This window comes from Homalodisca vitripennis, unplaced genomic scaffold, assembly GCF_021130785.1.
Source record: "Homalodisca vitripennis isolate AUS2020 unplaced genomic scaffold, UT_GWSS_2.1 ScUCBcl_6026;HRSCAF=13046, whole genome shotgun sequence".
Lineage (NCBI taxonomy): Eukaryota > Metazoa > Arthropoda > Insecta > Hemiptera > Cicadellidae > Homalodisca > Homalodisca vitripennis.
Genome location: NW_025782142.1, coordinates 1 through 20,887, shown reverse-complemented (window position 1 = coordinate 20,887; position 20,887 = coordinate 1). Strand labels below are relative to the sequence as shown.

Below are 20,887 nucleotides of genomic sequence, written 5' to 3'. Positions count from 1 at the left end.
GAAGGTTTAAAGAGACAAAGGTCACTAGCCTATGAGAATCATTACTGTGTTATTAATCATCTGGTCTACAGGTTTCAGTTTGTTGAGCATGGAGCTTTCACTAGACAGGTCTAAGCTTGGGAATTACAAATGGACAAAGGTCATATCATTTCCTGTCGAGTTAATCAGTGTCTCTGAAGCATTGCTGTCAACAAGTTATCTAATTACAGTAGTTCAGTTTTTATTTGGCATTTTAATGGCATTTTCTGAAAGAGAACGAATTACTCTGTTGATGATGCGAGGATATGGCGATCGTCAAAGATCTTATCGGGAAGTTTGTAATTTGTTTAATGACACTTTCCCAGAAAGGAATCCCATAAGTGTTTCAACAATATCAAAAACTATTGAGCGTTTTGAAATGACAGGGAGTGTACGTAATCGCCAAAGTCGGGTAGGATACAATCTGCAACAGATGAAGAACATGCACTAGATGTTTTGCAAACATTTATTGAAGACCCACATACATCGCTCAGAAAAGCTGCAACAGCAACATGATATGCACCCTATGTCTGTGAGTAAGATTTTGAAAATTAATAAATACAAACCATTTAAAGTTCATTTAGTCCAACAGTTAAGTGAGGATGATTACAACAGAAGAGTTGAGTTTTGTGAACTTGTGATGCGCAAATGTGATGACAATAGAGATTTTCTGACCAACATACTATTTTCTGATGAGGCAACTTTTTTCCTAAATGGCAATGTTAACAGGCACAATTGCCGTTACTGGGCTAGTGAAAACCCACATTGGATTACTGAGTCCCATTCACAGCAACCACAAAAACTGAACGTATGGTGTGGAATTTTAGGTAACAAAATTGTTGGACCCTTTTTCATCAATGGAAATTTAAATGCCGAACTTTACTACAATATGCTCCAAAATGAAATAATCCCAGCTATTCAAATTGCATCAGGAGAATACTTTGATAATGTATGGTTTCAGCAGGATGGTGCTCCACCCCATTATGGGAGACAGGTAAGAGAGTATTTGGATTTAAGGTTTCCTTATAAATGGATTGGCCGAAGAGGAGAAATCGAATGGCCTCCAAGATCTCCGGATTTGTCACCAATCGATTATTTCCTATGGGTCATTTAAAATCCAATGTTTTATAGAAGAAAGCCTCATAATTTGGAAGACCTAAGAAACAGGATTATAGAGGAGATTGCTTTGATAACTGAAGAAATGTTAGGCAACTCTGTCGAATCATTTTACACAAGATTGGCTCATTGTCAAACCGTAGAAGGAACACAGTTCGAACAATTTCTTTGACACCAAATGCAGGTAAAACGTTTGTTGTAAGACTTTTCTAACAGCATACATTATTTTTTATTTGTAATAAGAAATCAATAACATAAGTATTTCCATAATTGTACTGTAATAAAAACTGGCAAATTTGTGCTAATAGAACCAGCTTAAAATGAAATTTTTGTTTTATTTAATTGAACATTTAAAAAAATGCTAAAAAATTAGTGTAAACACATTTTGTGGCAAGAACCATGTTTAAAATTACATTGTTGAACATCAGTAAATTTTCAATACTAAAAATGCTCTATTTTCTGATAGAATAATTCCCTTGAGATGCGGTTTGTGGCATTCAATTCAGTAAGCTATTACCTTTAAAATTATGTATCACAAGGTATAGGCTTCCATTAAGAATATTCACGATACCCTCGGCAGGACGTCCCCCGTTGGTGTGACATAACAAAACATTGTTCCAAAAAGTAGATGCCCAATCTCTATCACGATTGTAAGAGGTTTCAAATTTATATTTAAATTATTAAAGGATATATTTGGGTGTTTCCAGACATAATATACACCCTGTATATTAAGGATTACTTGTTTTCTGACCATATCATGTAGATAATATTACTGACTTTCTCAATGCATATTTTATTTGAAAAGGCAAATAAAGATTGATTGATTAATATAATTCTTAATTTTGAATTATAAAAACAAAAAACATTATTAAGTTTATTTAAATAAAAAAATCAGCTGAGGGTCATTTAAAAAATTCGAGATAGTTAAATAAAATGAATCTACAATTTATTGTAAATATATTTATTTTTGAAAAACTTAAAATGTAGTAGTTTAACTTTAATCCATCTGCAGGTTTTGGTGCAAAGCTGCGATGAATTTCAAGAATCAAATGCTAATGGCTTTCTACGAGTTTTCCTCACGTTTCTCACTTGTCTAAGACGATGGCAGGGGGGATCTAAAGGGGAAGATTCCTGTGAAGAGCCTCAACAAAGTAAAACAATTTTGGAGCAACTCTTGGAGTATAAGAGATGTCTGGAGGTTGCTGAGAATCTGGAAGATGATGAACCTCTGGAAGAAGAGATCAATGAGAAAATGTTCACTTCTGAACAGTCAAGGTAGGTGAAGAGTGTAGTCTATATGTCTAGACTATAGCAAACATGGGAGTTCTAGATCAGATTCTGAATTTTATAGAAGGTATCAGAGGCTGCTAGCAATTTATAACATGACTCTGTCTCAAACAAGAGATCAACATGGAGATCTTTACTATCAAAAAGATAAATTAGGTGAAGTGAAGTCTAAAGTATAACAAAGAAAGACAATTCTGGAGCAGCTTCTGAAGTTTCCTAAATTTAATGTAGCTATGGTAGGGAGGGTTGATTCAATTTGAATGTTGAATTAGGCTCCAGTTCAACCTTCCTTTTACTGCAGCATTTGGTGTCTGACACTGTCTCAGACTTGACTCCTGGAATCTGGAGTCAAGTTCGTCTGAAGAGATCCAAAGAAAGTCTGACGATGAAGCTAAAAATGAACCTTCACATCGATTTGATCAGAGACACCTATAAATAGGTGAAAGTTGCAGTCTCATTGTTACATTAGGTGCACATGACTTCAGATTCCAGGAGTCAAGTCTGAGACAGGATCAGATATCAGACACTGCAATAAAAGGAGGTAAACTGGAGCCTAATTCAACTTTAAAATATAAGGGTTTATTTAGGCCGCTGAAATTTTGGAGGATGATAAGTCTCTTGAAGAAGACATCTAATAGAAAATATCAATTTCTGAATGGTTAAGGTACAGGTACAGATGCAGCAAATTTTATTCATAAATATATATCAAGTACTGAACATGTGTAAATGGTGAAAAAACAAATACTTGAAAAAAAAAGTAAAAAAAAAACCGTTTTAAGTATTGCAAAATAGATAGTAAATTAAGTCAAAATAATTATTGTGCTGTTCGCTGGTAAAAATTAATAAATTCAGCAGTTTCTTCTCAGTAGTTCTAATTTTGTTGAGTATTCTTCAAGGGTGTCCTCTATTAAAGAGGTGTTGAGTTCAAGGTTTTCGGACTGTCAGTCCCATCCCTGTTGGGAGTAGATTGAATAGTTTTGTTCCTGAATAAGACAATTTCTTATTGAAGAAGATTATTTTCATGGGGTGGAATACTGAAGTAGGTATGTAGCCATTTCTTGGTAGATCTTGTGTATAGGCATGTAGGAAGGCATCCACTATGAAAAGGGTCCTTATTGAGACGATAGTCAATATTCCCAGCACTTTTAAATACCTCTCTGCAGCCATCTTGTGGCTGTGTATTCCCCATAATTATGAGAGTTTTATTTTAAATAACCAAAACTCTCTGGAAGTTCTTCACCGAAAGACTGACTCCATAAGATTACTTTATATCTGATATGTGACTCAAAGAGGGTGTAATAAACTGTATGTATGGCTGCTCCGTGTTTATAGTTTTGATTCTTTTAAAAACAAACAAAGCGTTGTTGCGCTGTAGGCATAAGGTCATCAGTGATTATTCCAAAACGCTTAGTCCAATCAAGAGTCTCGGTGTTGGGGAGTCCACAGACAGTGTTCTTGTTTCTAATAAAGACCATCGACCTTTTATTGAGAACAAGTATTGGTGAGCCGTATCAGCAGATATTTATTTTTAAATATTCAACTATCTTAGTGTTGATGAGCAAAACAGTATTGCTCAGTCAGCTTACTAAAGTGTTTGATGTTAGGTTCCATGTACTTGGGGAGGTCACCGGTTAAACAGCACCAATAAAACAGATACAAGTACAGAATTGTGGAAAAACCTTTTTCATCTCTTGGTGGGGGAAATACCATTTTGGTTACACTAATTTTGGCCTGCTTCAACTCTAACAATTGTATTTGTTCACTAAGATAGTTCTCAAACAAAAGGAGTGCTGTTCCTCAAACTCCCAAGCTTTCAAGTTTAATCAAAACAACTGTAATCCAGAAAATTGAACGCTTTGCTCGGATCTAGAAACATGCTGCTGTCTGTAACCCGCTTCCATATGATCAACTGTGTATTCATTGAGATCCACAGGTGCAGTTGTAGATTTTTCTCGTAGTAAGTCTGGATATGAGTCATACAAATCTTGAGAGCACTGCTTTTCCCTTAATCTTAAAGTTTGTTGGAATTAAGAGATGGGTCTGTAATTCTTGGTGTCGTCTTATTTTCCTTGCAAATGAGGAGGATGAACCTTTGAACATTCAGTTCTGCTGGAAAGACTGCTTGAATTATTGATTTATTTATTATTCCAGTTAGTTGAATGTACAGTTCATTAATTCAGAATTCTGGATAAAAATTTATTGACCATTCTGAAGGTGTTGCTTTCATCTGCTTAAAAATATTGATAAGTGATTGTAAGGAAAGTAGTCGGCAAGTGTTAGAAGCAAATTGTGTTATGTGCATAGTGGATGTCTCAAGCAGGATGTTTGGTCACAGTCAGTGGAGCTAATTCTGAAAATTCTTTATTTTTACAGGCAAAGTTAGGGCCACTAGGCATGGAGCTATGCCTGTGAAATGAGTTGAACATTTCAGCCCCTTTGATAATGTCTTCAATAATTCACCAAAAGAAAACAGCTGCCAGTTTACTTCTATAGCTTCTTTTTCAGAGATCTTTTTACTGCTAATTATACTCCGTATGGTCTGTTTTTTTGCTAAGTTCTGGTATAATGTTATAACTTGCTTCTTTTCTTATTTGCGGAGCTCTAGGTAATACGCTACCTTGTTTGATGCTTCTTGCCTAACCTCTACACTTCCACTTAACATGTATTACTTGGGCTTCAATGAATCCACGCCTTAGGTGATCTAATTTTGGGCTAGCTATTTCAGGCTTATTTATATTTCTAGGCCTACTACATGATGTTGTAAAAGGACAGGCAAAATTTAATGCAGTTGTCAAAGTGAAGCGATCTGCAAATAAGCTTTCTGAGCATTAACATATAGGAAAACATTCTCCAGTGTTGAATAACTATATTTTTTAGATGTGACAGGTTAAGGATGTTAAAATATCTACGAGTTTCAATCATAGCTTTTTTACCTTAGAAGCCATTCAGAAGGAATCTCTGAAGTGCAGAGTTATCCAGTGTGGTCCGATATAAAATTATATACTACATTGCTGTCAGTGCTAGTGCATACTACATCAACAGCTTGAGGATAAAGTGATTCTTGTAAGTGATAGGTCTCTAGAAGTCATATGATGCTATAAACTCCTGAAATGTTATGGTATTATTATTTCTACTTAAGTCTCTGTTGAGGTTAACTACTATATAAATTAAGGCATTTTTTACTTGTGACTCAATGCAATTAGTGTCAAAGCATTGCGTAGAGGAGCATGGGATGGTCGATTTACGCCAAAAACTAAAAGATGGATTCCTTGATTAGATGAAATTTTAGTCTCAGACATTTTGTAGATGAGCTCATTCAATATTTAAGCTCTTGACAATAGCGCTCCCACCTTTTTGATAATTTCCTCTGCCATATGAAGTTTCAGGCAGTAGTCTGCAAATTGCATACTGTGCACTGTGGTAGGGTGAAGTCCATGTTTGGCTAGAAGTCCTATGATATGGTTAGATAATGAACTAGTTCCCCAACTTATGACTGACGTGGTCGTCATTTTGGTGAACTATCAAAAATTTTGGAGTTTGCCTTATTTGATGCACCTCTAACTTGTGTCACCTCCCTTCATCTGTAATATTTCTAAAAACACTAGTTTTCTCTTAGTTATTGTATATGTTATTGTATAATGGTGATTTAGCTGTCTCCACCTGTGTTGCTGACCGGGTTCAGTTATTTTATTTACAGTGGTTGCTGAACACTTTGGCTTTCAGCTGACTAATGCAGTGTTGCCCTTATACCTAGTTTGTGTAACCTTTTTCACGTGTTGTCATTATTGTTGTACATTACTTGGTATCTAAAGGGTTTGATCTAAAGCTTCTCAGTTGTGTTCGAGTTTGGCTTGTCACTTCATGTACATTTTCTACATTTCAGAAGTGAAGAAGAACCTCCAGAGGAAGAAGAAAGTAAACTCAAGAAAGCGAAGCCAAGTGTGATGTTGGCAGTCGCAGTGTTGGAGAGGTCATTACATTTCCTGCCCTCTAAGGACGAGCAAAGACAGATCCTGGTGTTGGATGTGAGTGTGACTTTTTTTAATAGTTCTGATTACAACATTATTACTTTTTAACCAATTAACTTCCACTCATAATACTGATAGTTGAATTTTCAGAAACATTTAAGCAGGCTATTTAGGTGATTGTTATGTCTTAAATAATTAAAATCGTAAGTTTTATTTGATCCAATGTTGTTTAAGTTTTTGTAAACATTTAGGAATAAGGAATACATTTTACTGTTTTTATATGTATAACAAATTAAGTAAAAGTTATAATATAATTAAACACATCATGGTAGGAATAAATCTAAAAAAAATATTTTACATGTTTTGTATAAATTCCTTCTTATAAAAGCCTTTTGTTACAAAATTCTCTTTTAGAAGTCTTTTAAAAGTGTAAGGACCTGTCTTATTTTTTATGTTTTGGTGGCAGCTTGTTGTATATTGCAGTACATAATGTACTGTGACCCTTTTTGAAAAAAAGTACTCGTATGTTGCTGCTCTGTCAGCCGCTGTGCGCCCATTGTTGAATACGAGTGGCAAGTCGCGCAGGCAGTAAACAGAGTGGGATTATTTCTGACAAACATGTAGTACTCATACCCCACCAGACCAGTCAACGTCATTATGTTTCAGTTTTTTAAACAATGACCTACAAGATTCCCTTCTGATTGCTCTTATGCTCTATTTTTGAATTATTAAAACTTTTGTTACCTAACATACTCTAAAAAATAACCCCATACCTTAAAATGGACTCCACATACGAGAAGTACACCACGATGAGGACCCGGATGCTACATACCTGAGCAAGGTGGCCGAGAGCATCCAAGTGCAGCTCAAGAAATTTGGTGGCAGTAAAATGTTGCAATGAGTTGTTGTAGGTGAGTCCACTCTCAAATACTATATGCCTCAAGTTTACCAAGCAGAACGTCATGCCTAACTCAGTCAAACACCCTGCCTATTGAGTACAGTTTCTCAACAAAAGAAGTTATAATGGAATTAAAAATTGCAGATGACGTAAGATTTATCTTTGAGGAACACGTGTTGGTGAGGATTAAAAATGTTTTGTGGCTGAAGAAATTCGATAATTTTATTACACATAAGAGTTTCAATGATTTTTGAAAACACCTATAGGATACTGATTAGCCTGTAATTCTCTAATTGATGTTTAGAACTTGATTTAAAGATTGGTATGAGTTAGCTTATTTTATATATAGATGGAAAAATGCCATGGGTTAAGCTTGAATTTACTAAATGGGTGAAAACAATATAATGAAAAACACCTTTTTATAACACCAACACAGATACTGTCCATCCTAGTTATTCCTCAGCCGTCTCACAACATCCCACACCTCCAATACTGACACCTTGCTGCTGACTGAGCTGGGAGGCACAAGCACAGATGATTTATAACACCAACACGGATACTGTCCATCCTAGTTATTCCTCAGCCGTCTCACAACATCCCACACCTCCAATACTGACACCTCAATGGAGCCTTGAAGTGGGTTCAGCGCGAGAACATGGGAGAAGGTGGTGGCTGCATCTGGGTCTGAGAATGAGCAGAATGGTCCTAAAGTCTTCTCTCCTTAACACGTTAGCTGCCAAAGGTATTTTTGAACTTCTCTCAAATGCCATGTAGGTCAGATCTGGCCGGCACCGTATATAATGGTAAGACTTTCTGTCGTGCCATATCTGACCGGCAACATCAAAAAGCAGGGTTTTGTTAGGTTATGTTTTTTTACTATGTGCTGCGGTCTACAGTCAATTTGTTGAACTTCCTAGCGATCTTGAATATCGCTATTTTACCTACAAAACGACTCCCGTTGTTGTCTACTTACTTTAGCGCGGGAAATTAATACTCAAATATTGACTTGTTGTCATGGTATTGTGTCGGCTAGAAATGGCCGGCAGTATTTATTACGTAATATCGATCATTTTTGATACTTACAAAATGAATTAAATTCTTGTTAGAAACACATTTTAACGTGATGGAGTGATTGTTCAAGGATTGAATAAAGGTACAGCCAATGATTTACAAATGTTTGGTTTAATTTTTACATAAATCAGACATATTAAACCTAACTATCATTTTTTCAATAAAGTACATTTCCTTGTAAAATATTTAGTTGTGAAATAAAATAAAATTGTAAAAATTTGCAATATTGATAATAATTTACATGACACTTGTTATAAAACATGTTATTTGTGAACTTCAACGAAAACAGTCTTTACATAAGTAATGGCTTCTCAGGACACTGCTCACAAAATGTGTTCACTTTGCCCAGTTTCTTGGCCACATCACGTCCACTTACTTGTACAGCTTTTTTGTAACACATTTTGCAGTACCTTCTGACCCTGTGTCTACCCTTTCCCTCTCCAGTAAAGTTTTGAGATATAGTCAGATAATGGTGCCCTGTACCTTTTACAGGAGTAATAGTGTTATTATCTAGACCCATAAGTGAAACAGCCAGATTTTCTTTAAAAGTTGTAATTGACATGCAGTGCTTTTTCTGATGTCCGCCTGCTGTAGGTCTTGCTTTCACAGCATTAGTGTAGGCCAGCCAAGAGTTTACAACAGCGGTTCCAAGAACTATTTCTTCTGCTGCTTTATGGTACCATCTTCTTGACTTTCGAACACCAGTGCTATAAGATGAGAGTTGGTCAGACACATCGATGCCCATCTTTCCCTTGTTGTACTCAACTATCACTAATGGCTTAAAAATGTCATTGCCTTTTTTTGTCTATTTTTTCCTGTGAGAACGTACTCTACTTCATGTTTGGTGGACAACATTCGCACTTCTCTCTTGTCCTTCCATTTGGTAACTACAATACCATCTTCATTTTCAAGGGCTTTCATTTCTCCTTTTTTTATTTGTGCCTTCATAACATCGGCAGGGAGACCTTTCCTGTTTGCTCTCACAGTACCAACAAGGTGGGTTCTTCTAGCTAAAAGATTTTTGGCAAGTTGCACTGATGTGTAGTAATTATCTACATATAAGATGTGTCCCTTATCCAAGTTATGTTCCATGAGTTCCATGACCACTGAGGTTGAAACTAATTCATTATTTTCATTCTGGATGGTCCCTTTACCCATGTAAACTTTTATACAATAGGTATACCCTTGCTGGTCACAAAGTTTGAAAATCTTTAGGCCATATTTGTGGGCCTTGTTGGGTATGTACTGTCGAAATGACAGTCTGCCCCTAAAGGGAATCATGCTTTCGTCTATTACGAATCTTGGCCAGCAGATTTCTTGTTCAAAAAAATGTCGTTCATCTTAGAAATTAGGGGCAAAATCTTTGCGATACGCCCATCACGTTCCTCAGCAGCATGATCGTTAAAATGCCAAAAAGCGTAGCATTAGCTGGAAACGGTTTCGGCTCATAAACTTGAGAAGCAACAGTATTCTTATACAAAATGTTTGCCAGACCAGTAGTCTGTTATGCGGGGATGATTAGACAAGCCCATCCATATGAGGATACTAATAAACTTCCACATTTCTACATCATCTGTGGGAGCCCATTTATTAAGTCTACTACTTCGGTTCAACCTCGTTTCTCGCAATACTTTACTGGCATTTCTATTAGTCTCTACGACCATCATTTGTATAATGTCGTCAGTAATGAAAGCTAAGTAATAGTCTACCGGTTTAGCATCATTGGCCATATTTAAATGGTACTCAGAAGTAGAAGTGAAAAGAAATTCTTGTTGCCTACCTTTAAATTCAGTCCATTCATCCATCATCACTTCTCCGTCATTTTCACCAGAATCGCCACCGTTCATATCATTTGTCTCTATTTCCATTGTAGCCTCGCCTTCATCATCACTACTGTCATGATCCGATTCACTTGGCAAAAAGTCCGGATCTTCATCCGTGTCGTCAACACTTGAACCTATGTTTTCCTCAATTTCATGTTGAGGGTCTGGTTCACTGGACATTGGACAGTCCAAAAGTCTTTGAATTTGTTTCTTCATTTACGTCTCTACTACTCATAATGAAATCGTTTACACAAGTTTAGTTTTCGTTCAAACTAGGTTAAAAGAAAAGATTACGCACGCACAATAGGTTATTAGAAGATACAATACACTATGGCGGGAAACGCAGTGAATGCACGGACGAGCAATGGTTACTGCGCAGGACAGTGGCTGACAGCGCTGACAGTGGCAGACGGCAGCCCTAACTGATACCAACATCGGCGCACAAAATAGTCCGCAACAGGTGAGCAATATAGTGCCGGCCAGATCTGGGCGGCAGTGTTATTTTTAATGAAAAATCACACAACGAAAAATGTTGTGCGGCCAGATAATGGCCGAACGCTCAAATTGCATTATATTCAAGAGATTTCAATGCAGTTTTGACAGAAAATGAATTTTAACTAACAAAACAATTCGAGTTAATGAATAAAATAATTTTAGAAACTTGGCAATTTCGGGGTTGGGCAGTAATATGAGCGTGGCATTTAGGGCTAGTTTACTGCCGGTCAGATCTGACCTCCATGGCAGCTAACGTGTTAAGTAGATCAATGTCTTCTCGGGTTATGGGTCTTATTAAGGGACATGGTCACCTGGAGAAGCATCTTCATAGAGTCAGCATTCTACATGAGGATCCACTCTGTAGACCGTTTGATAACAGGCAGGAGGAAACTGCTGAACACCTATTCTATGACCGTCTTGCAAAAGAAAGGGAGCCTACGCCATCTATGGTAGTCTAGACAGTTGTAATTAAATTCCCCAGTAGGACATGACCGATTCTGAGGTTCGTAGAACTGCTGAAACCTTAAACTGGTTGGCCTCATTTTACACTTCCAGGGTGCGCAAAAAACTCTTGAGGCTTAAGTGCATGATAATAGGCCGCCCCTTAGAAGGAGAACAAGATAGTCCACAAGATCTGGTCACATCGCCACGGAGCCTTTGTGCTGCTTGTCACTCTCCACAATACATCAATGGTACATAACCTGTCCCCTGTCCACAGATATTATCAGAGGGAGTGTTGGTGCTGAGGTCAGAAGAAGATCACCTCCTGCCGATAGTCCACAAGATCTGGTCATCTCGCCATGGAGCCTTTGTGCTGCTTGTCACTCTTCGCAATACATCAATGGTAAATAACCTGTCCCCTGTCCACAGATCTTAACTGAGGGAGTGTTGGTGCTGAGGTCAGAAGAAGATCACCTCTTGCCGATAGTTCACAAGATCTGGTCACCTTTGGTAAGGAGATTTCAAGCTTCAGAGACTCGACCGTTGGTCATACACAGAGCATTTGTGCTTCTCTCCACTCTTGGCAATACTGCCCGGGACTTCATCCGTAGTCGGACACTCAAGTTAGTTATGACTGTTCACTTATTTATTTAATTTATCCTTGATTCCAGTAACTTTATTTATTAACCAGTACGAAGAAGATAGAAAGTCTAACATTGAGTCATAAACTTTTTTGAGAACCAAAAATACTTTTTAAAAGTATTTCTTTACAGATGTAAAAGTAACCTCTTTACATTTTTAGTCAAACTTTGATCATCAGTGATAAGAATCTTGCTCATAACCACATACAATTGTTGTCTTAACCCTTAAAGTGCAGCAAACAGATATGTCCGTACCATCTAAATTGCTATAATCACGCCATATATAGGAATATAGGTGTTGTCTTATAGATATAAACTGATATTTATAGTGTATTATATAATTCATAGACTCTCAGAAACCAAATTGGATTGTGTCATACCAAATATAAATTGGTGTATACTTTCTAAAGTATAACGCTAAGCATACATTTTATTTTGTATGTTTTTCTATTCTTCTTGAAATTTTTTGTTTATAGCATTGAAAATAAACAAAGTTTGCTTAATACACTTCAGTTGGCAGTGAGGTTTATTTATGATCTGATCCGCATAAAAATGCAGAAGAAACGTGACCAGAAGTGAACTGAAAGAAGTGTTGGAGCAGCTAAGAAAATATGATCATCAGCTCCCGAGGTTCAATTGTGAACAGTTTAGTCCAAAAAGATATCCCTTTAGGTTTGGCATACTAAATTTGTTACTGGTCTCTCACTATACAAAATAATAGATGATGTCACAAAAGATTTACCCAGAAATGGGCCGGAAATGTCCACATGTACTCGGGTCCAAGGTGACTTGCAATGTGGTGAAGTAACAAGGGACCTTCTCTGTGGTTATCCTATATCTTACTCCCCACATGATACAACATTGATATCAGATGCTTTATTTCATGTTTAATATCGGTAGCTGGCCAGCTATTCAAAATGTATCTTTGTACTTCACTAATAATAAAATCGTTCTCAAATTCTACACTCACTTCTTTGTATGAACCTGGGAGAAAAAATATGCTTCCTGAAAAAATGAGATTTATGGCAGTATCATAACTTCAGGTTTACTCATAAAATTCTTGATTTACTGCGATAGGGATATGACAAAGACATAAATGAATACTAATCATATTCTTTTATCATCTTTTTCGTCTGACGATGAGTGGTGCTGAATGCGAATATTCCCATAGGCACATATCTACGTGTAAAACACATGTGCTAGTAATGGTAGAGCTTTGTTAAAAAATATAATTTCTGTCTGTTATTTCTTCTTTCAAGCAACAGAAAATAAATGTAACTTTGACACACACGGAATTTTTGAAATGTCTATATGCGTGCAAAATGAATCCAAACTAAATTCTCATCAGCGAACTTAACGCTTAAACATGTGCTAAATTCTCTCAGTTGTCTTGATATCAATCACATTCATAAATAATTATATTCACATTTGTATTAGCTATCAGACAATTTATTCTTCAAAACCAATAAAATCTTTTTTTTTTAACACATATTTAATCATTTTTTGGCAATGAATACCAAAACTACACACTATAAAACCTATAATATATGCCAACACAATTTAATAACTTGCATGTGCAGACAGGTGCTGCCATCTCTGTGCAAAATCCTACAAGACAGTGCAAGCCAGAGCTTGCTGAAGGACTCCGGGTCCGCTTATCGCCTGACACAGCTGTACAAGCTACAGAGGACACTGCTGGACGGGTTGGGACAGTTGGCCCTCGATCTGTCTGTACAGGAGAGGCGGATCTATGACATTCTGGAAGCTGCTAAAGAGTACCTCAGCGTACGACAGCCTGCTCCATTACAGGTAATTTACATTTCTATACACACAATAACATACTTGGAAAAGAACTTCTTTCATTTAGAGTAGCATCCAATGATAAAGTGTTGAACATCATCAATTCTCTAAAAACTTCCTCCTCCTCAGGCTACGGTGAGATTTCATAACAAATCTTAAAGTTCTGCAAGCATGTGACTTGTCAACCTTTAACTGTTGTCATCAATAAATCCTTGACGTAGGGAGTTTTTCTCTCAAAATTGAAATTATCTAAGGTTTATCCTCTACACAAAAAAGGAAGCAAGAATGACATAATAAACTTTAGACTGATCTCCTTAGAACCAACTGTGTCTAAGGTACTGGAAAAAGTACTTTCAAGAATACTAGAACACAATGGCCTGATAACAAAAGGACAACATGGGATTATCCCAAGCGATTCAACTATCACTGCTCTCACTGAACTCATTGAAAAAATAAATTGTAATATCAACCTTGGAAACTCTGTCACAACTGTCTTTCTTTATTTATGTAAAGCTTTTGACTCCTTGTCTCATGAACTTATTCTTATCAAGATCAGTGCCCTTGGAATAAAAGGAATAGCTCTTAGCTGGTGTAAAAGTTACCTTACCGGGCGAGAACAAATAGTCGAGTTAAAGCAAAGTGTGTATGGTATCACTGAAGTTTCCTAGTCAAGACCACAAAATATTACAAGAGGAGTCCCACAAGGGTCAGTATTGGGCCTTGTTTTGTTCATATTGTTTACAAGCGACCTCTCTGACAAACTACAGCCACCCTGTCATGTACGCAGATGATACCTGCGATAAATCAGTAGAATCCCTGGAAATAAACACTTTTGTACCAGTTAACGTGGCACAACAATATTGTTCAAATAATGACCTGTTGTTTAATTCATCTAAATCAAAACTCCTTGCAATGGGAAGGCTTAAATATCACATAACAGGACCATCTGAATTACAAAGAGTGGATGAGCAAAACATCTAGGTGTGTTTTTGACCTAAGTCTGTCATGGAGCTGCCATATAGATAAACTCTGCTCAAAACTTAGCTGTGCCATCTTTGCCCTTACAAGAGTTGAAGCAACCAGCACATCATCCGCCTTAAGGATTGCCTATTCTGCCCTTTTTGATTCTCATCTGCAATATGGAATCACTCTATGGGGTGGCTCCTCGATTAGCAACCTTCAGATGATGTTAATCAAAAGCGAGCAATAAGAGTTATGGCCAACCTCTCTCATTTTGACAGCTGTAGAAAAGCTTTTAAGGACCTAGAAATCCTTAAAGTTACCCCAATCTAAATAATAGAGGTCTTTATTTGTGCTTCAAAACAAAAACTTGTTGAGAAATGAGGAGGTGCACCACACTATACACCAAAAACCTATTGTTTGCTGGAGCCAAGCTTTTTAACAAACTTCCTGAAGACCTTAAAAGTTGTAACCTGAAGACACTGAAAAGACAACTACATGGTGAAGAAGTCCATCTGCAGTATGGAAAAATTATATTGCATCCTTGACCTTTAAGTTTTGTTGCCTTGTTTAGATTTATTCTATTCTAATTTGTAACCAATTTATTCTTTTCACTATTAATTTATCTGGTGACAAATATTTTGTTCTCAATGATCATGAATAAAGATTTCTCTATTTGAAGTCATTCAGTTGTAGCTGATGGGAAAACACAACTCAATGAATTATTTAGAAATTCTAGATCTGCTAAGGATTCTGAGAATGATTTATTTATTTGTAATCAGTTTGGGTTTAACCAAGGTACTTGTAAAGATCGTTGCAGGACGGTCAAACATTGTTGCAAAAAAAGCTACTTTATAAAGTAACTATAATGCTTATTGTGCTAATAACTAATTGTACTTGTTATTATTATACAGTATAAATTATATGTTATTGTTAACTCTTGGTGTTATACAATACTGTTTCATGTAAGGAATAACTATTATTGTTGTAATATATTACATTACCAAAGTAATGTCAATTTTCATAAAAAATTCTCTGTTGCAAGTTTTATCAATATAAAAAAATTAAATAAGTACTATCAAACTATATATTATCTTAAACTAAAAAAAAATATATAAATAGTTCTTATATCTTGGAAATTTGATTTAGTACAAATATAACACTTCTGTAAGTATGGTCCCACCCAAAAATGTTGTTGTTGATATCATGAATACCAACCTTCAACATGTACACAACTGGTGTCAGGGAGAGGGACTGAAAGTAAATCCCTCTAAGACAGTAGTTGTACCATTCACTATAAAAAAGAACCTAGAGTCTCTTTCTAGGCTGAAACTCGCATCCACTCAGCTGGAGTGGTCCAAAGGACAGTCAAATATTTAGGACTGACTCTAGACCATAAGCTTACGTGGAATGATCATCTTAATAATATCCTGCACAAAGCAAAGTGGGCGCCCATGACGTCCAGGAGACTTGCAGGAATCTCATGGGGCGTAAAACCCCATATAGCACTATGGCTTTACAAAGCAGTTGTAAGGCCTCAAATCACTTATGGTTCATTAGTCTGGTGGACAAAGGTGAATCAGGTAACTGCCAAAGCCAAGCTTGAAAGCTTACAAAGGCTTGGCACAATCTTTGTAACCGGAGCATTCAGGAGCAGTCCCTCAGCGACCCTCGAGGTGGCTTTAGGACTTCTACCTCTTGATGTCCATATAAAAGCTGAAGCGCGTAAGTCAGCTTATTATCGGCTGATGGTTGCTGGCTTGTGGAGGAATGGCGCGTCTAAACGCGAGCCATGGCGCCATCACTGAAGCTGTAAAACCCAAGCGCTATTCTCGAAATGGTCTCCGACACAATGAGAACGGAGTTCGTATTCAATAAGCCATTCTCTGTTGACTTCTACTCCAGAGATGAGTGGAAATCGCAAGATAACATCCCAACAATAAGAAAGAGCTTTGTCTGGTACACGGATGGCTCGCTTATTAAGGGTAGAACTGGATATGGAGTGTTTAGTCAATCCCCTAGAACTGCCCTTAGCGGCAGTTTGGGTCGGAACTGCTCCATATTTCAAGCCGAAATCTATGGTATCCTAGCCTGTGCCAACCTAGGCCTCACCAGAAGGTACCAGGGAATGAACATCTGTATAATGTCAGACAGTCAGGCAGCTCTTAAAGCTCTTGACTCCAACAGCATTTCATCCAGGCTTGTGTGGGAGTGCTTCAACACTCTCTGCAAGCTTGGATCACGCAACTGTGTGCGTCTTGGTTGGGTACCGGGCCACACAGCCATAGGTGGCAACGAATGCGCCGACAGGCTTGCCAAAAGCGGAGCAAGCATGCCATACACCGGTCCAGAACCGAGTTGTGGTATAAGCAAGTCAGCCGCTTACCAAAGTATAAACAAATGGTCCAGGAAGACACACCGCTTGCGGTGGCAGAGTCACCGAGGACAAGCACTCGGCAAAAGACTGCTTGCCGATTCTAGCTCCGGATTCACCAGATGGCTGATGGGGCTGGGCAGGGATCGGGTTAAGCAAGTGATTGCCTTGATCACTGGACACGGCCACTTCAGGAAACACCTAAACACTCTAGGTTTACGAAATGAGGACTCGGAGTGTAGACTCTCTGCAATAAGTCTGAAGAGACTGCAAAACACATAATACTGGACTGTGAGAGACTGGGAGCAAGGAGAAGGGCTCTTTTTCGGTGATAAACAACCAGGCGACGAACCAGATGCTAGTATCGGGGAAAAGCTTCTTAGCCTAATTAAGGGCACGAAGATAGGCTTACCCCTCTAACATCAAAGGGGCACACAATAAGCTCAGGTTGACGTGTGAGGATCTATGAATCCACCCCAATATCCCAAAGGAAAAAAAAAAAAAAAAAAAAAAAAAAAAATGGTCCCACCCCCTAAAACAAAAGAATACATAAAAAAAGTTTCAAATAACAAGAATTTACTTATAAAGTATGTATAGTAAAAAAAGACGTTTATATAAAAAAAAATATTTATGACAATGCATATTCAAATAACTTTTAGGGTTTCTTATATTTTTTGTAAAATACCCTTGCAAAACCTGGAAAAGTGGCCTGCCAATAGAGGTAATTTAGTTGTCAGTCCTTGGGTTAATATTATTACATCAAAATTTGAATAGTTTAAAAAATTTACACTACTGAATCCTTCGGGCATGAAGCTAAGAGTCAGACAGATTAGGAAACCTTTATTCTAATTTTATTGTGCCTACACCTAATTATGGTTTGGATTGTAATTTATCATATTTTATTGAATGTTTATTGAACAATTTTAATGTCACCAGGAGCTGTGCCAAAGTTTGTACCGGCAGCTGGCCTTCGTTCACAGAGACCTTGTGTGGCTTCAGCTCTCATCTGTCTGGTCTCCGGTCTCTGAACTGAGGCACCCATCCTCAGAGTTCTGCTTGATAAAGGTGAGTTGGAAAAGCTGAGGCAGCCAACTCCCAAAGTTTCTGTCTGATAATGTCACCAGGAGCTGTGCCAAAGTTTGTACCGGCAGCTGGCCTTCGTTCACAGAGACCTTGTGTGGCTTCAGCTCTCATCTGTCTGGTCTCCGGTCTCTGAACTGAGGCACCCATCCTCAGAGTTCTGCTTGATAAAGGTGAGTTGGAAAAGCTGAGGCAGCCAACTCCCAAGTTCTGTCTGATAATGTCACCAGGAGCTGTGCCAAAGTTTGTACGGCAGCTGGCCTTCGTTCACAGAGACCTTGTGTGGCTTCAGCTCTCATCTGTCTGGTCTCCGGTCTCTGAACTGAGGCACCCATCCTCAGAGTTCTGCTTGATAAAGGTGAGTTGGAAAAGCTGAGGCAGCCAACTCCCAAGTTCTGTCTGATAACATCACCAGGAGCTGTGCCAAAGTTTGTACCGGCAGCTGGCCTTCGTTCACGGAGACCTTGTGTGGCTTCAGCTCTCATCTGTCTGGTCTCCGGTCTCTGAACTGAGGCACCTAACCTCCTTGTTCTCTCTTATAAAGTTCAGTAATTAGAGTTCAGGCACCTGACCTCCGCGTTTTCTTTGATATAGGTGTGGGAGTAGAGTTGAGGCACCCAACCTCCTTGTTCTCTGTGATAAGGTTGAGTGAGTACAGTTGGGGCAATCTCACTGAGGTTCAATGCAACATTTCAAGACTATAGCTCATTTTATTACTATGAGATAGAAATATAGATAATCACATTGAAAATAACTTTGTACATCACCTAGAAAACAAAAGATAAAATGTGTTAGGCTACTGATTGTTAATGTTCAACCAAATTCTGTAGTTGGACATAAGCCATCATGGAGTTTTTCTTGTCTATGTAGAAATGAAGTAGCATGAACAATTTCAAGTCTACGGATGAAATCTTTCTTGAGATATCTAGCATCATGATACATTCCAATTTTTGTTCATTAACTAGGATTTTATATCAGTGTTTAAATATAAAAGAACACACGCAGTCACCATAAAATATTATGTTTTATGTGTTGGCATAGTTAGGTTACACTGTTAATATGTCACATGTTAAAATCTCTTATTAGTTTACTGAGTTTATATCCAAATTTATTTATTTTACTATTTTCTTGTCATGATTACGCATAAGACCGATGTAAAAATATTCACTAATGCTCAGTCAATTTTCATGGAATGACATGCACCATCATCAAAACCAGTGTTCCTCATATATAAATAAACTTCGTGCTCAATTTCATGTCTATATCACGGGGACAGACAGACAGATTGAAATTAACGTTTTTGCAGCCCTTCGAGTAATAGGCTTTGCTAATACTCAGCCAATTAAAATTAATGTAGAATATTTTCTAATTTGTAAACAAATATTCTTCTTATAATATGAAGCTTAACAGTTTTTCTTCTGAAAACTAAAATTCCAACAATTCTTTGTGATGTTTGTCCTACTTATTCTCTTTTTATCTGAGCTGTAAATGCCTGGTGGTTGAAATGTGTTCTTGTTTTCCATTTGGACACTTGCTGCAGTGAAACTTCCGAGTTCAAGAGAAACGTGAGTGAGCTCCTGCAGGCCATTGATGGCTGACTCCCATCATCTCTGAGCTGTAAATGCCTGGTGGTTGAAATGTGTTCTTGTTTTTCCAGTTGGACACTTGCTGCAGTGAAACTTCCGAGTTCAAGAGAAACGTGAGTGAGCTCCTGCAGGCCATTGATGGCTGACTCTCATCATCTGTGCTGCTCAATCGGGATACTTCTAAAATCTCGATTTAAAAATATAGTGATGGCTTACTTATTTGATTCTCTGAAGGTATGGAAGCGTAGGCTTAGATTTTAAAATATACCTTCACACATAAGGCTGAGTATTTAACTGACTAATCGAATACACTGTAAAATATGATCAGAATTCACATTTACTTGTAGGATTCAATGATATGTCGAGTTTATTCCTTGTACTCAAATTGCCACTTTCCCTCTTGTAATACAGAGTAACGGACTAGAGTTGTTCAAAGAGCTGAGACAAACAAAAAGTTTATTAAAAGGACATAATACATTTAGAAATAAATGATAAAGTACTTTAATTCCTTACATAACTGTATATGTGGTGTTTTGAAAACATTATGCTATTTGTTAGTGATTATGTTAAAGAACAACTGTTCACACACACATATTGTGGATTGTCCTAATTTATACAGTTAAAAGTATTTTTGGAATTTATGATAAAATTATGTTTTTAAATGTAGTGAATACTAGCTATGACATCATTTTAAAGGAAACACCATTATAATTCTTTTGATAACAACAAAATTTACTAATGATAAACCAATTTGAAAGGATAATATGAACAGACAGTAAGCTCTGTGTTGTTCTAATTTTCAGACCTTAAAACTATAAAGTTTTAACTTGTAAACCTGAAAATTGAAAACATAGAATGTATTGTTGGTAATTATAGATCAGTTCTTCATTATTTTGGCTTAAAATGTAAAAAATACTTTAAATTGATACTAACATTTATTGTTACACTTTAGTACAATCTGAATGGAGTTATATATAAATGTGTTGGAATGATGTAGAAACAGTTTCAACTATTTTTATTTTTAGTTCTTTTATACAATTATTTATGAACATTTCTTATTACACAAAAAGTTATTATATTTGCCCCTAAAATATGTTTTAGAAGTTTTGAAAGGGAAGAAATGTATATAACAGAATTCAAGACAGTAAACACATTTGTAAAAAGTTCATCTGATGGCAGTGTTTAAATAATAAGTTATATCTACATAAATTTATATTTTTATACCCCGTTTGAAAGGTACTGTAAATATGGTAGAAATAAAAATGGAAAAATATAATGTAATGTATTTGTGTTATTTTGCTTGCCCCCAAGCCACCACCAGCATCTGTT

General features: G+C 37.0%; 1 protein-coding gene across 1 annotated transcript; it reads left to right on the top strand.

The window, feature by feature from the left end:
• Window positions 1–2,146: 2,146 nt before the first annotated feature.
• Window positions 2,147–17,975, top strand: LOC124373616 (TELO2-interacting protein 1 homolog; the record flags this gene model as incomplete). Its single annotated transcript, XM_046831970.1, has 5 exons — window positions 2,147–2,409; window positions 6,305–6,446; window positions 11,547–11,740; window positions 13,339–13,567; window positions 17,829–17,975. Coding segments are annotated over 5 exons (975 nt in total), but the record flags the coding sequence as incomplete, so codon positions are not given.
• Between the last annotated feature and the right edge of the window lie 2,912 nt (window positions 17,976–20,887).